Source organism: Gigantopelta aegis, chromosome 11 (genome assembly GCF_016097555.1).
Source record: "Gigantopelta aegis isolate Gae_Host chromosome 11, Gae_host_genome, whole genome shotgun sequence".
NCBI lineage: Eukaryota > Metazoa > Mollusca > Gastropoda > Neomphalida > Peltospiridae > Gigantopelta > Gigantopelta aegis.
The window spans coordinates 34,728,475-34,744,402 of NC_054709.1; the positions used below are offsets into that span (position 1 = coordinate 34,728,475).

Genomic DNA, 15,928 nt, shown 5'->3' on the forward strand with positions numbered 1-15,928 from the left:
TAACTTACTTGTAAGCGATGTTCTACAGCTGTTGGCGAAAATTAAACGGTTCTACCAACAGCATAAATGTTAGGCATGTTCTCTTCGTTCACTTTCATAAAATATAAACAAAAACACGAATAGGACAATTCCTTCCAATATAAATAAATGATCCGTAAAAATGCACAGCAGCTAGAGGAAATGACGTCATTTACAAAAACATCACCTGATTCAAATGATAGTGAATGAACATTCGCATTCTTACGCGACAGAAGTATCAATGAAGTTTACACAAACAATACTACAGGCGTATTTAAAGCTAAACAAAATAAATTCAGTTATGTATTGTTTAAGTATGCATATAAATTTAATTATAAGATTTGACCGCAATTATTTTTTGCTTCATGCAAGTATGAACCGAAAAAATGATGTGCACACTTTTGTATGACCCGCTACGCGGGCTCATATAATGTGCACATCGTTTTTTCGGTTCATACTTGCATGAACCAAAAAATTATTGCTGTTAATTCTTAATTAAATGAATATTACCAATCCAATATCTTTCTCTTTTTTTTTTTGTAAGAACTATTTTTAGATGTAATTTTCTTAACAGCGTTAAAGGGTTATAAAAATATAGTAAAAAGTTAAATTTGGTAATCTAGCCAAGAACCTCTTGAAAAACTAAATCTAGAATTTGTAACTCCTACCAAAAAACATCTTAACTTTTATGGAGGGTGAAGTTCATGTTTACACATTTTGTTAGACCTTTTTGTTCTAAACTGTTTTGATTAACAACTGGTAGATTTCTAATTTCTAAAGAAGTCTTTTCAGAATTACAAATTACAAAATGTTTTTCTGTATTATTTCAGCAGGGCGAGGAATTGCTGGGGTGCCCGTTATTAAGGTGAGTCTTGAGTGAGTGTTAAAATGTCGTATGAGATAATATTTTGTTTAGAATCACATTGTGATTTGCTATGCACATTTCGGAGATATCACTACACAATTGATTAGCAACTGTTGCCAATCAAAATAGTCCCTGCAGCCCTTTATATTGTGACTGATTTGGTCGCATATGCGGCCATATTTCTTTTTATTTAGTGACTAAAACATTTCATACTATATATTAAAAAAAAGAATAGAAGTAGACACCATCTGGCTCCTAGATAGAAAAGTTAACATAGAGGGCTGCCCTGCCAAATAGCTATAGTTTAAAAATATGCTCACGTGTCGTTACACTAACATTCCTTTCTGTTTTTTCCCCAGTTTGGTCAGTAGCAAAGATGATTTAGGATCTCGCCAGCCCAGCACGGACTCGAGTGGCTACGGTTCGTCGGACAACAACCGGTCACGGATAGGGATTCACAAGTCTAACAGCTACGGAGGCCGCCCGGCCATACCACCGATGAAACTTCAACACGGAACGTGCAGCTTGTCGAAAGCTGGTAAATGGCGTATTTCTTTAGTCCCTTTCCCGTCCAGCTGTACATTTTGTCTCAGTCCGTCTGTCCCACATATAGTTTTTCTGGATTTTTTTTCTCACAATGTTTGAAGATATGAAATTTTGTGTATATATATTTATATCATGTATGCTAGAAATCAGGTTTGACGTTCATGACATAGGTATAGGTTTTGTCTCTGTCCATCAGTTTGTCTGTCCGTCTGTCCCACATATAGTTTTCTGGAATTTTTTTCACAATGTTTGAAGATATTGAGTTGAAAGTTTGTGTATAAGTTTATCATGTATGCTACATATCAGGTTTGGTATCCGTCCTGTCTGTCCGTCTGTCCCACATACAGTTTTCTGGACTTTTTTTCCACAATGCTTCAAGATATTGAGCTGCAGTTTTGTGTATAACTTTATATCATGTATGCTACAGATCAGGTTTGGTATCCGTCCTGTCTGTCTGTCTGTCCGTCTGTCCCACATACAGTTTTCTGGACTTTTTTTCCACAATGCTTCAAGATATTGAGCTGCAGTTTTGTGTATAACTTTATATCATGTATGATACAGATCAGGTTTGGTATCCGTCCTGTCTGTCTGTCTGTCCGTCTGTCCCACATACAGTTTTCTGGACTTTTTTTCCACAATGCTTCAAGATATTGAGCTGCAGTTTTGTGTATAACTTTATATCATGTATGATACAGATCAGGTTTGGTATCCGTCCTGTCTGTCTGTCTGTCCGTCTGTCCCACATACAGTTTTCTGGACTTTTTTTCCACAATGCTTCAAGATATTGAGCTGCAGTTTTGTGTATAACTTTATATCATGTATGCTACAGATCAGGTTTGGTATCCGTCCTGTCTGTCTGTCTGTCCGTCTGTCCCACATACAGTTTTCTGGACTTTTTTTCCACAATGCTTCAAGATATTGAGCTGCAGTTTTGTGTATAACTTTATATCATGTATGATACAGATCAGGTTTGGTATCCGTCCTGTCTGTCTGTCTGTCCGTCTGTCCCACATACAGTTTTCTGGACTTTTTTTCCACAATGCTTCAAGATATTGAGCTGCAGTTTTGTGTATAAGTTTATATCATGTATGATACAGATCAGGTTTGGTATCCGTCCTGTCTGTCTGTCTGTCCGTCTGTCCCACATACAGTTTTCTGGACTTTTTTTCCACAATGCTTCAAGATATTGAGCTGCAGTTTTGTGTATAACTTTATATCATGTATGATACAGATCAGGTTTGGTATCCGTCCTGTCTGTCTGTCTGTCCGTCTGTCCCACATACAGTTTTCTGGACTTTTTTTCCACAATGCTTCAAGATATTGAGCTGCAGTTTTGTGTATAACTTTATATCATGTATGATACAGATCAGGTTTGGTATCCGTCCTGTCTGTCTGTCTGTCCGTCTGTCCCACATACAGTTTTCTGGACTTTTTTTCCACAATGCTTCAAGATATTGAGCTGCAGTTTTGTGTATAACTTTATATCATGTATGATACAGATCAGGTTTGGTATCCGTCCTGTCTGTCTGTCTGTCCGTCTGTCCCACATACAGTTTTCTGGACTTTTTTTCCACAATGCTTCAAGATATTGAGCTGCAGTTTTGTGTATAACTTTATATCATGTATGATACAGATCAGGTTTGGTATCCGTCCTGTCTGTCTGTCTGTCCGTCTGTCCCACATACAGTTTTCTGGACTTTTTTTCCACAATGCTTCAAGATATTGAGCTGCAGTTTTGTGTATAACTTTATATCATGTATGATACAGATCAGGTTTGGTATCCGTCCTGTCTGTCTGTCTGTCCGTCTGTCCCACATACAGTTTTCTGGACTTTTTTTCCACAATGCTTCAAGATATTGAGCTGCAGTTTTGTGTATAACTTTATATCATGTATGATACAGATCAGGTTTGGTATCCGTCCTGTCTGTCTGTCTGTCCGTCTGTCCCACATACAGTTTTCTGGACTTTTTTTCCACAATGCTTCAAGATATTGAGCTGCAGTTTTGTGTATAAGTTTATATCATGTATGATACAGATCAGGTTTGGTATCCGTCCTGTCTGTCTGTCTGTCCGTCTGTCCCACATACAGTTTTCTGGACTTTTTTTCCACAATGCTTCAAGATATTGAGCTGCAGTTTTGTGTATAACTTTATATCATGTATGATACAGATCAGGTTTGGTATCCGTCCTGTCTGTCTGTCTGTCCGTCTGTCCCACATACAGTTTTCTGGACTTTTTTTCCACAATGCTTCAAGATATTGAGCTGCAGTTTTGTGTATAACTTTATATCATGTATGATACAGATCAGGTTTGGTATCCGTCCTGTCTGTCTGTCTGTCCGTCTGTCCCACATACAGTTTTCTGGACTTTTTTTCCACAATGCTTCAAGATATTGAGCTGCAGTTTTGTGTATAACTTTATATCATGTATGATACAGATCAGGTTTGGTATCCGTCCTGTCTGTCTGTCTGTCCGTCTGTCCCACATACAGTTTTCTGGACTTTTTTTCCACAATGCTTCAAGATATTGAGCTGCAGTTTTGTGTATAACTTTATATCATGTATGATACAGATCAGGTTTGGTATCCGTCCTGTCTGTCTGTCTGTCCGTCTGTCCCACATACAGTTTTCTGGACTTTTTTTCCACAATGCTTCAAGATATTGAGCTGCAGTTTTGTGTATAAGTTTATATCATGTATGATACAGATCAGGTTTGGTATCCGTCCTGTCTGTCTGTCTGTCCGTCTGTCCCACATACAGTTTTCTGGACTTTTTTTCCACAATGCTTCAAGATATTGAGCTGCAGTTTTGTGTATAACTTTATATCATGTATGATACAGATCAGGTTTGGTATCCGTCCTGTCTGTCTGTCTGTCCGTCTGTCCCACATACAGTTTTCTGGACTTTTTTTCCACAATGCTTCAAGATATTGAGCTGCAGTTTTGTGTATAACTTTATATCATGTATGATACAGATCAGGTTTGGTATCCGTCCTGTCTGTCTGTCTGTCCGTCTGTCCCACATACAGTTTTCTGGACTTTTTTTCCACAATGCTTCAAGATATTGAGCTGCAGTTTGTGTATAACTTTATATCATGTATGATACAGATCAGGTTTGGTATCCGTCCTGTCTGTCTGTCTGTCCGTCTGTCCCACATACAGTTTTCTGGACTTTTTTTCCACAATGCTTCAAGATATTGAGCTGCAGTTTTGTGTATAAGTTTATATCATGTATGATACAGATCAGGTTTGGTATCCGTCCTGTCTGTCTGTCTGTCCGTCTGTCCCACATACAGTTTTCTGGACTTTTTTTCCACAATGCTTCAAGATATTGAGCTGCAGTTTTGTGTATAACTTTATATCATGTATGATACAGATCAGGTTTGGTATCCGTCCTGTCTGTCTGTCTGTCCGTCTGTCCCACATACAGTTTTCTGGACTTTTTTTCCACAATGCTTCAAGATATTGAGCTGCAGTTTTGTGTATAACTTTATATCATGTATGATACAGATCAGGTTTGGTATCCGTCCTGTCTGTATAAGTTTATATCATGTATGATACAGATCAGGTTTGGTATCCGTCCTGTCTGTATAAGTTTATATCATGTATGATACAGATCAGGTTTGGTATCCGTCCTGTCTGTATAAGTTTATATCATGTATGATACAGATCAGGTTTGGTATCCGTCCTGTCTGTATAAGTTTATATCATGTATGATACAGATCAGGTTTGGTATCCGTCCTGTCTGTATAAGTTTATATCATGTATGATACAGATCAGGTTTGGTATCCGTCCTGTCTGTATAAGTTTATATCATGTATGATACAGATCAGGTTTGGTATCCGTCCTGTCTGTATAAGTTTATATCATGTATGATACAGATCAGGTTTGACTTTCCTGACATTTTACCCTTTTTTGACAGTTATGGCCTTTGAACTTAGCAGACATGAACAAAACAAATTCTGAACTTTTTTATCGCAATGTCTGAAGATAATGAGCTGACATTTTGTGTATGGCTGTATTACGTACTGTTACAGATCAAGTTTGACTTCTATGATGATTTACTCATTTGTCAGAATTATGGTCCTTGAAAATTTGTTTTCCGAATTTTTATTTTCATAATACTTCAAGATATTTTGTGTGTACCTTTATCATGTACTGTTACGAATCAAGTTTGACTTTCATGGCGATTTAGGGGGCGGGACGTAGCCCAGTGGTAAGGCGCTCGCTCAATGCACGGTCGGTGTGGGATCGATCCCCATCGGCCCATTGGGCTATTTCTCGTTCTAGCCAGTGCATCACGACTGGTATGTCAAAGGCCGTGGTATGTACTACCTTGTCTGTGGGATGGTGCATATAAAAGATCCCTTGCTGCTAATCGAAAAGAGTAGCCCATGAAGTGGCGACAGCAGGTTTCCTCTCTCAATATCTGTGTGGTCCTTAGCCATATGTCTGATGCCATATAACCGTAAATAAAATGTGTTTAGTGCATCATTAAATAAAACATTTCTTCTTCTTTTTCATGGCGATCTACTAATTTTTCACAGTTACGAAGCCCTTTAACTTTGGAGATACAGAAAGTAGTTCAGCTCTGTAAATAGTGTATTAAGAATGCTTGTTTTATTGCTAAGAGTTGCTGCCAATCAGGACTAGCCTATATGGTGGCAGAGAATTTCTTCTTGGTGTAGTGTCACAATTACCATGGGCCAAATTTACAAAAGTATTAAACCATAGCAGGTTTCTGAGAATTCAGATTTTGTGTAAAACATTTATGGTTTATGTTAAATATTTATGGTTTATGTTAAACATATTAATAATGTAAACTGGATTGGTATTGCGACTTTTTCCCTGCAAATATGCACTTCAGCACATGTTCATAACATGTAAAGTTTGCTAACGATCAACAATGCCTTGAGCACACCCTAACCTATAATAAAATAAGATAAATTTCATGACTTGATGCAGGACATATATTTAGAATTAAGCTTGTCTGACGTTTCTTACTAAGTCCATTTATAGCAATTCACAAAAACATTTCCTTCTTTTCAAATCTTCTATAGATTCGATTAGCAGTGGCAGCTTTGAGAGTCCACCAATCCGCCCATTTCCGGTTCCAACTAGTCCGTGTCAGTCTGACCAGTCATCACTGTCACGCAGCAACTCAGTCGGCCCAGTGGCGTCGCCCATATCATCAGGTAAACAGATCACTGTATTACATATCATGTAAGCATATCACTGTATTATATATCAGGTAAACATCACTTTATTACATATCATCAGGTAAACATCACTGTATTACATATCATCAGGTAAACATCACTGTATTACATATCATCAGGTAAACATCACTGTATTACATATCATCAGGTAAACATCACTTTATTACATATCAGGTAAACATCACTGTATTACATATCAGGTAAACAGATCACTATTACATATCATCAGGTAAACATCACTGTATTACATATCATCAGGTAAACATCACTGTATTACATATCATCAGGTAAACAGATCACTGTATTACATATCATCATGTAAACATCACTGTATTACATATCAGGTAAACATATCACTGTATTACATATCAGGTAAACATATCACTGTATTACATATCAGGTAAACATATCACTATTACATATCAGGTAAACATCACTTTATTACATATCACTGTATTACATATCAGGTAAACATCACTATTACATATCAGGTAAACAACACTTTATTACACATCACTGTATTACATATCAGGTAAACATATCACTGTATTACATATCAGGTAAACATCACTATTACATATCAGGTAAACATAACACTGTATTACATATCAGGTAAACATAACACTGTATTACATATCAGGTAAACATATCACTGTATTACATATCATCAGGTAAACATCACTGTATTACATATCAGTTAAACATATCACTGTATTACATATCATCAGGTAAATGTATCACTTTATTATTCATATGGTTCAACATAAGCGAGTTAATAATAATCATACGAATCACACATGTAATAACAAGTGTAATGACGTAATTTTGGGAAGCGACATCATAACATGATGTAGCTTCTCCAGTCCTAGCTCAGACTGCATTTGAAATATGACGTCATTTCGTCGTCGTCTTCTAGTTGTGGCTGAAACATTTTGAGTTGAATCTTGTTATTTATAAAGAAAGCAACAACAATAATATAGATAATGAAATTATTTCACTTGCGTGCGAGTCATACTGATTTTACGAAACGAGTGTCAGGATTTTTATATTGCCCAAGCGTTATGTAACCTGATGATACTGTCATATTATCATGTTACATATTACTGTCACCTATCATCAGGTTACATATCACTGTCATATCATCAGGTTACATATTACTGTCACGTATCATCAGGTTACATATTACTGTCATATATACTCTTCAAAAGAAGAAACGCAAAACCACATTGTCGTAACATTTGGAGAATTGATTTAATTATTGAATGGTGAGTCCGATAATTACCAAATGTTGCAGGATTGTTCACAATTCACTCTAGTCCATTGTGAGTAAGTGATAGGACACACCACCAAGGTCAAGGTCATCTGGAGTCAATACCGGGTGTGGCCTCCGCGTGTGTTGACAACTGCCTGGCACCGCCTGCCCATTGAAGCAACCAGAGTACGGATGACGTCCCGGGGGATGGTGGCCCACTCGGCCTGCAAGACTGCTGCCAGCTCGGGCAGGGTCTGGGGCTGTGGTTGTCGCTGTCGGAGGCGTCGGTCCAACTCGTCCCATAGATGCTCAATTGGGTTCAAATCCGGTGATATCGATGGCCAAGGAAGGACATTAATGTTGTTGTTCTGTAGGAAAGCCGTTGTGAGACGTGCTGTGTGAGGCCTGGCGTTGTCATGTTGGAACACTGCGTTGGCGTTGGCCATAACTGGAACGATGTGTGGCCGGAGGATCTGGTCAATGTAGCCCTGTGCATTCAGGTTGCCCTGCACGTGGACCAGATCAGTTCTGCCAGTGTGTGAGATGGCTGCCCACACCATGACACTACCCCTGCCGAATCTGTCCACTTCCTGCACGCAGTTTGCCGCATAACATTCACCACGACGCCTATACACGCGACATCTTCCATCATGACGTCGGAGCAGAAATCGGGACTCGTCACTGAACCACACCTGTCTCCATCGCAGTTGAGGCCATTGTCGATGAATCTGGCACCACTGCAGTCGGAGTCGACAGTGTTGTGGTGTTAAGATGACACCTCGAACTGGACGTCTGGCACGAATTCCTACCTCACGTAGGCGGTTCCGTACGGTCTGGTCGGATATCCTGCGCAAACCTGGTATTGCTGCGGCTGTGGAGGTGGCAGTAGTCAATCGTTCCCGAAGGTGGCGTACCCGGATGTAGCGGTCCTGCCCGGGGGTAGTGACCCGTGGTGGACCGGATCTAGGGAGGTCACGTGTTGATCCATGTTGCTGGTAACGGTCCCACAGTCTGGAGATGGTGCTTTGGGACACATGGAATGCCCTGGCAACGGCCGTTCTGGATTCGCCTGCGTCTAGTCGGCCGATGGCATTGTTTCTCTGCGGTTCACTGAGACGTGGCATGTCCTGGATTGTCAACTGTCGGCCAGATACAGAGGCCAGGCAAGCGAACACCCTGCACTTTTATACTGTCGGTGTTCATGTTGCACGTGCAGACAACGCACGTGCAGTGGTGACATGGTTTGCACGTGGCTGCGTTTTTGCGAATATTCACATTTTGGAACTTTATTGTACAGTAGCTGCGTTTTATCGAATGTAACCATGGGAATGTGTTTGGGACATGCAATGACCTTATATTCACAAAGCATGAACCGGTAGGAAACATAAAATCGGAGTTATAACCCATTTGTACCCTTTTGCGTTTCTTTTTTTGAAGAGTATATAATCAGGTTACATATTACTGTCATGTATCATCAGGTTACATATTACTGTCACGTATCATCAGGTTACATATTACTGTCACGTATCATCAGGTTTAGATATTACTGTCATATCATCAGGTTACATATTACTGCCACCCATCAGGTTACATATTACTGTCACGTATCATCAGGTTACATATTACTGTCACATATTATCAGGTTACATATCAGTCATATATCATCAGGTTACATATTACTGTCATATCATCAGGTTACGTATTACTGTCATATCATCAGGTTACATATTACTATCACATATCAGGTTACATATTACTGTCACGTATCATCAGGTTACATATTACTGTCACGTATTATCAGGTTACATATCAGTCATATATCATCAGGTTACATATTACTGTCATATCATCAGGTTACGTATTAATATCATATCATCAGGTTACATATTACTATCACATATCAGGTTACATATTACTGTCACATATAATCAGGTTACATATTACTGTCATATCAGGTTACATATTAGTCACGTATCATCAGGTTACATATTACTGTCATATCAGGTTACATATTACTGTCACATATCATCAGGTTACATATTACTGTCATATCAGGTTACATATTACTGTCACGTATCATCAGGTTACATATCACTGTCATATATCATCAGGTTACATATTACTGTCACGTATCATCAGGTTACATATCACTGTCATATATCATCAGTTTACATATTACTGTCATATTATCGGGTAACAGGGATTTATTCAGACGTTGTACGATACCGGTGCGGGACATAGCCCAGTGGATACATGGTCCATTTGGGGTCGATCTCCGTAGGTGGGTCGATTGGGTTATTTCTCGTTCCAGCTAGTGCACCACAACTGGTATATCAAAGACTGTGGTATATGTTATACTGTCTTTTGGATGATGCATATAAAAGATCTCTTGCTAATAATGGAAAAATGTAGTGGGTCAAAATGACCAAATGTTTGACATCCAATAGCCGATGAGATTAATAAATCAATGTGCTCTAGTGGTGTCATTAAACAAAACAAACTTATCTTATATGGTACCGATCATCCGCCCCTTCCCAAATGCAAATGCCACTGAACATTCCCAGTTTCCAGACTACAAATTGCCAATTTGGTGATAAATTATTAACATTTTGGTAATCATGTGTATTCTGATAAATTGTTTTAACAAAGTTAATTATATTCTTTAATATTACAGATGCATAAATTAATTGGGCTGAAAAAATTGCCAATTATGACTAAACTCTCGCTAATTTTTCCAGTCCCATCGGCCTAGGAACCCTGACAAAAAATCCTGGGTGAATCCCTGTGACATCACTGTATTATATAACAAGATGCAACAGTTATTGTGTGTGGGTGCATCGCGAATGACTAATGAATTACAATAAGGTTACAACAAGCTATGTAATTAAAGTCGGTCAGTTAACTTACATTGTTTTTCCTTACTGTGTCATCAAGTTTAGATCTTGACACTCGGCCAGCTGTGAAAAAGAAAGCTGTTTTTTTCTACATCGCTGACATGGTGTTCCATTTCAGGTGGACCGCCCCCGAGTCAGGGGTCGAGAGGTCAGGGGTCATCGTATCCCATCCTAGTGACCACGGACCCGGGTTCAATTCCCGTGGGCAGCATGATAGTCAATCCGCAGACATGTTAGTTGGGAGTCGATGTGTCGTAACTTGCATGAAGCTTCTCTTTTCCTCTTTCCTTGCTTCAGCAGTTGTTCTTGCAGGGAACTTGTTATATATCCAGGCTTCTAGTTCTCAGATTTGACCCGACGCCCATGGCTTTGACTTTGGGAATTTTAGTGTCGTATTACAAAACATTTGGGAATTTTCAGTATCATTTCAAAAACATCTTATTAAGCTAAGTTAAATAGAGTAATTTAAAAGAGTACTTAGTCTACTATTCATGTACTTGTATTTATTCAAATTAGTATATCTGTTTTGCATTATGGAACATTATAGGGGAGGGGAGAGGGGTGTTTATCAAGTGTTAAGTATTGTTTTTCAAAATATTTCCTTATATAATAATTAAAAATGGGAATTATTTACATTGAGATTGGCAGTTTTTTAATCCAAAATTGGGAATAGAAAATGACATAGTATTTGGGGAATGGTGCCGATTATTGGGGTCTGGAAACAGCTGATAAAACCCTGATATTATATTTTGAAGTAGGAAGCCAGCCTTTTCATTTTTAATTTTTTCTAAAGTGCAAGACAAAATCATTTGAAACAGATGGCATAGACCTTACCCATCTTGTTTAAAATTCCATTTTCAAATTTTAATTAAAACATGAAAAAAGGAATCCGTTTTTTCTGAAGATTGTCAGAATTATCAAATGATAGCCAGTGATTAATAATAAATCAATGTGCACTAGTGGTGTTGTTAAACAAAACAAACTTTTATATTTGCTAAATTCAAATTGTTTCGCGTTTGGTGATTTACGTAAACCCAGGTTGTCGTGGCAATAATGGACAGCAATGAAAGTATATTTGTTGGCGGCAAAATGAAAAGGCTGGGAAAGTGTTAATACAAGAGCAAACTTGGGAAGCGAAATCTCCCAAAACATTGCAATTAATCTGTAATCAAAAGAAAGGTTTTATTTAACGATAGTCATTTTATTTATGGTTAAATATGAAAGGAAATGTTTTATTTAACAACACACTGAACACATTTTATGTACGGTTATGTGGCGTCAGACATATGGCTAAGGACCACACAGATATTGGGAGAGGAAACCCGCTGTTACCACTTCATTAGCTACTCTTTTTCGATAGCAGCAAGGGATCTTTTATATGCACCATCCCACAGACAGGATAGCACATACCACGGCCTGTGATATACCAGTCGTGGCACACTGAATGGAACAAGAAATAGCCAAATGGGCCCACCGACGGGATCGATCCTAGACCGACTGTGAAACAGTCAAGTTCTTTTCCACTGAGTTATGTCTGTAATCAAGCTGGAATATTTTATGGTGAAAATCTTAAATGGTGCATATATTAAGTACCTGATGTTATATGTATGTTGGTCGGCAGTGTATTTTGAAAAGCTTGTTGATCATCGGGTGACTAAAGTCCTCCGTATTGAAACTTCTGGACATCAAATAGACAATAACACCCACAAATCTAAAAACTCCATATGGTTATGTCCATTGTAAACTGAATTGTTTTTCTATGGAACTAACTATATATTTGGTATTTCTTGACAAAAAAACCTGGCTACAATCTAACTGCAGACCCTTGAATCGTCAACTTCGCCTGTTCCATTTGCTAATGACATCACTTTCAAATAATATAATTAACCAATCACAATACAGAACACACTTGCCATTAGTTTATAATTTGTTTTGTTTAACATGCATGTATCATCAGTAATTATATAAAATGAAATAAAGGACAGTAAATTTATTAAGGAATATATTTCTTTAGTAATTGAGCATTTTTATTAACCAATATGTTGCACAAGAACTTGGTAATGACACTACTAGTCCTTTTGGTCACGAGCCATAACTATTAACAGCTTTTATGTCTGAATATATTTTTGACAAATTAATCATTGCTGGGGGGTGTTTGCTTTGTGGTTTAACACACACACACACACACACACACACACACCCCATGTTCCGTATAAGAATAGGTGGTGTAATATGAAGACATTTGGGTGGGGTGGGTAGTTTGGGGTACTGCTTTAATTGCGTGTTAACTTTCTTCCTTGTGTTTTTTTAAATATGCCTTTGATCTGTGTTTTTGCTTTAATTTAGCCTTTGCTTGTTTGGGGGAGGGTTGGGGGATTGACTTGAATTTCTTTTCTTTTTTCTTTAAAAAAAAAAAAAGAGTTTTGCTTTTGGAATTTTAGCATTCATTTGTTACGAAAAACTTGCATGTTTGAAATACTTGCATCTTGTTATTATTATTTTTTTCTTTACTGGTTTTGCGCCTGAAATATGGCATGTTTATTTGTTTTCTTTTATCACCAGTGGTATGTTACACCCTGACATTGATATGTATATGTGAGTTTTCAGACAGTGTAGGGTGGGATCTAGCTCAGATGGTTTGTGGGAAAAGTGCATATAATTATAAAAGATCACTTTCTGCTGATTGAAAATACTGGCCTCTGCAGTGTAGTGGTTAGGTCATTGGTTCTTAAGGCTGGTAGATTCTGTGTTCTAGTCCCGGTACCGGCTCCCACCAAGAGTGAGTTTTAACGACTCGGTGGGTAGGTGTAAGACCACTACACTGACTTCTCGCTTACTAACCAATAACAATTAACCACTAAACTACTGTCCTGGACAGACAGTCAAGATAGCTGAGGTATGTGTGTGCCCAGGACAGCGTGCTTGAATCTTAATTGGATATAAGCACGAAAATAACTAAATGAAATAAAAATGTAGCAGGTTTCCACGAAGACTTCGTTTAAGTGGCGTTGTTAAATAAAAACAAACTTTACCTCGGGTATAAGACTCCAGTAATTTGTTAATCTTCAGCTGAGATTTGTGAATACCAGCCTTTGGCTTCAGAAATTTCCAGCTATGCTCTCCAGCGAAGTTAAAATTAGGGTCATGTTGATAAAGAGGACGTATTTCATATATTTTGAGAATGTTTTTGTGTTACGTTAAAAGTTAACGCATAAACTTACAAGTGGTATGCTTGTTTTTCTGCACAGTTTTAATGTTTTGAATGACTGCCGATGGCAGTGTGTGGGTATATTTGCTGTTGATCAAAACATCGAAAGCATGCATATAACCAGGGCTCACACTGAAAATTAGTTTTGGTGTAGCCAATTTTCAGATACATGTATGTACAGTACAATAATATATAGAAAAGTATCGTACAATACTATTATAAAATTGTATTCTACTTTTCCCAACAGCTCTTTACACTGTTGTTTTACATACTTGTTTAAATAATATTCCCATATACTTACCTTTTCTGACACCCAATAGCTGTTTAAAATTGTCAAAATACATGAAATCCAGTGTCCTATTTTAAAATAATTGAAACCCCATAATCAACTGTAGGTCAGTTTTATAGGATATTAAAAGAGCTTCCATTTCGTATCATGTTTATGTCCCAAGTGAAATAATTTCCAATTGTCACAAGCTTTAGCGAGTGACAATGAACATTATTTCACAAGGGACATAAACATGATTCGAAATGGTAGCAAGTTTAATATCCTATTCATTACCCATAATCGATCTTAATTTATATCACTTGTCTCGTTTCGTTGACGTTCCTGTAAGGTTGTAGTGTGCTAATTGATGACGTCAAAAGTGTTACGTCCCACTTGGCATTCTAGTGGGACGTATCACTTTGATATGTACCAGGATATTTGTAACCATATGTATAATAAATAGAGGATAATAAACGAGTTTCCAGTTATTTTCAAATTTATGTCCTGAGTGAAATAATTTTCAGTTGTCACGAGCTTTAGCGAGTGACAAATGAAAATTATTTCACGAGGGACATAAATTTTATAATAACTGGTACCGAGTTTATTCTATTTATTACCTCAGCTATTTTTTTCTTCTAAAAACCTTTATTTTCCATGCACATGCACGAAGGCCAACCTGTATAGAAATGATGTAAACCACTAAATACGCACTGTTCTGAGAATTACTATAATGGTGTAATTTAATCACTTCATAGATAATTTAAAAAACCCACAAGTTCTCTTTATTCTGCTTCAATATCTATAATGAATTGCATTAAAATGACATTTTGTTATTAATTTAACACCAAAAAACAGAGACCCGTAAACACAAACTCTTTAAACTACATGACGTCATTTTGGGTTTGTCAAATCGTAATGATGTCATATTTAGTACCGACAAAGTCATTGGTTTGTAAGTGTCAAATTGTCCAATAGTATTGTTCGTTAAACCAATGCAGAATATTTCTCACTGGAAAATATGGAAAATATTTTCCCTGTTATGAGTGACCACTGGGGTAATAATAGTTTTTATCATATAATATCTTACATTTTCAGTGCAATCAAAGTATGTGATATTTTTCAGATCACATACTTTAAGAATTTGATAACGTTGCAAATTAGATGTAAATTAGTTGAGGTCTCGGCACTAGGTTTATTGACATTTAAGCAAACATACTTGGGTGACACTCCATGATTGACGTATGCATTCATAGTCATCAAATAAAAACATTTCAATGGCAATTTGATACTGAAAGCTGTCCAGCGTTCAAAAAACAAAAAACGTTAGGCATAACTTTATTTTGATGTAAAGACATCCAAAATGACGTCATTTGAGTTTGACGTCATTTCCTTTCAAAAATACACCGCACCACATATTCTTACGTCATTTGAATATCTAGTAATGGCGGACTGGAATTAAAGTTGCGTGTACAGTTTACAAAAATATGTTGTATTAAACTTGAGCTTATATGATAAAGAGATTATTACCCTCGTGTATTTCGGTATTGTCACTATCATATATTAGGAATAAAAATAATGTATTAAGTTCGCCAGAGGCTCGCATAATACAATTTGTATTCCTAATATATGATATTGACGATACCGAAAAACACTCTGGTAA

General features: G+C 37.3%; 1 protein-coding gene across 5 annotated transcripts in view; it reads left to right on the plus strand.

Moving 5' to 3' along the window:
* The window catches only part of LOC121385309 (cAMP-regulated phosphoprotein 21-like), a 68,213-nt gene that overhangs the window by 36,960 nt on the left and 15,325 nt on the right, over nt 1–15,928 (plus strand). For 3 of the 5 annotated variants that reach the window (XM_041515937.1, XM_041515936.1, XM_041515934.1), the window contains exons 10-13: nt 849–883; nt 1,243–1,421; nt 6,488–6,622; nt 10,911–11,024. In XM_041515937.1, the coding sequence (XP_041371871.1) occupies nt 849–883; nt 1,243–1,421; nt 6,488–6,622; nt 10,911–11,024 (463 nt within the window). The remainder of the gene's footprint in view (nt 1–848; nt 884–1,242; nt 1,422–6,487; nt 6,623–10,910; nt 11,025–15,928) is intronic. The other 2 variants (XM_041515935.1, XM_041515938.1) reach the window with 2 other exon arrangements.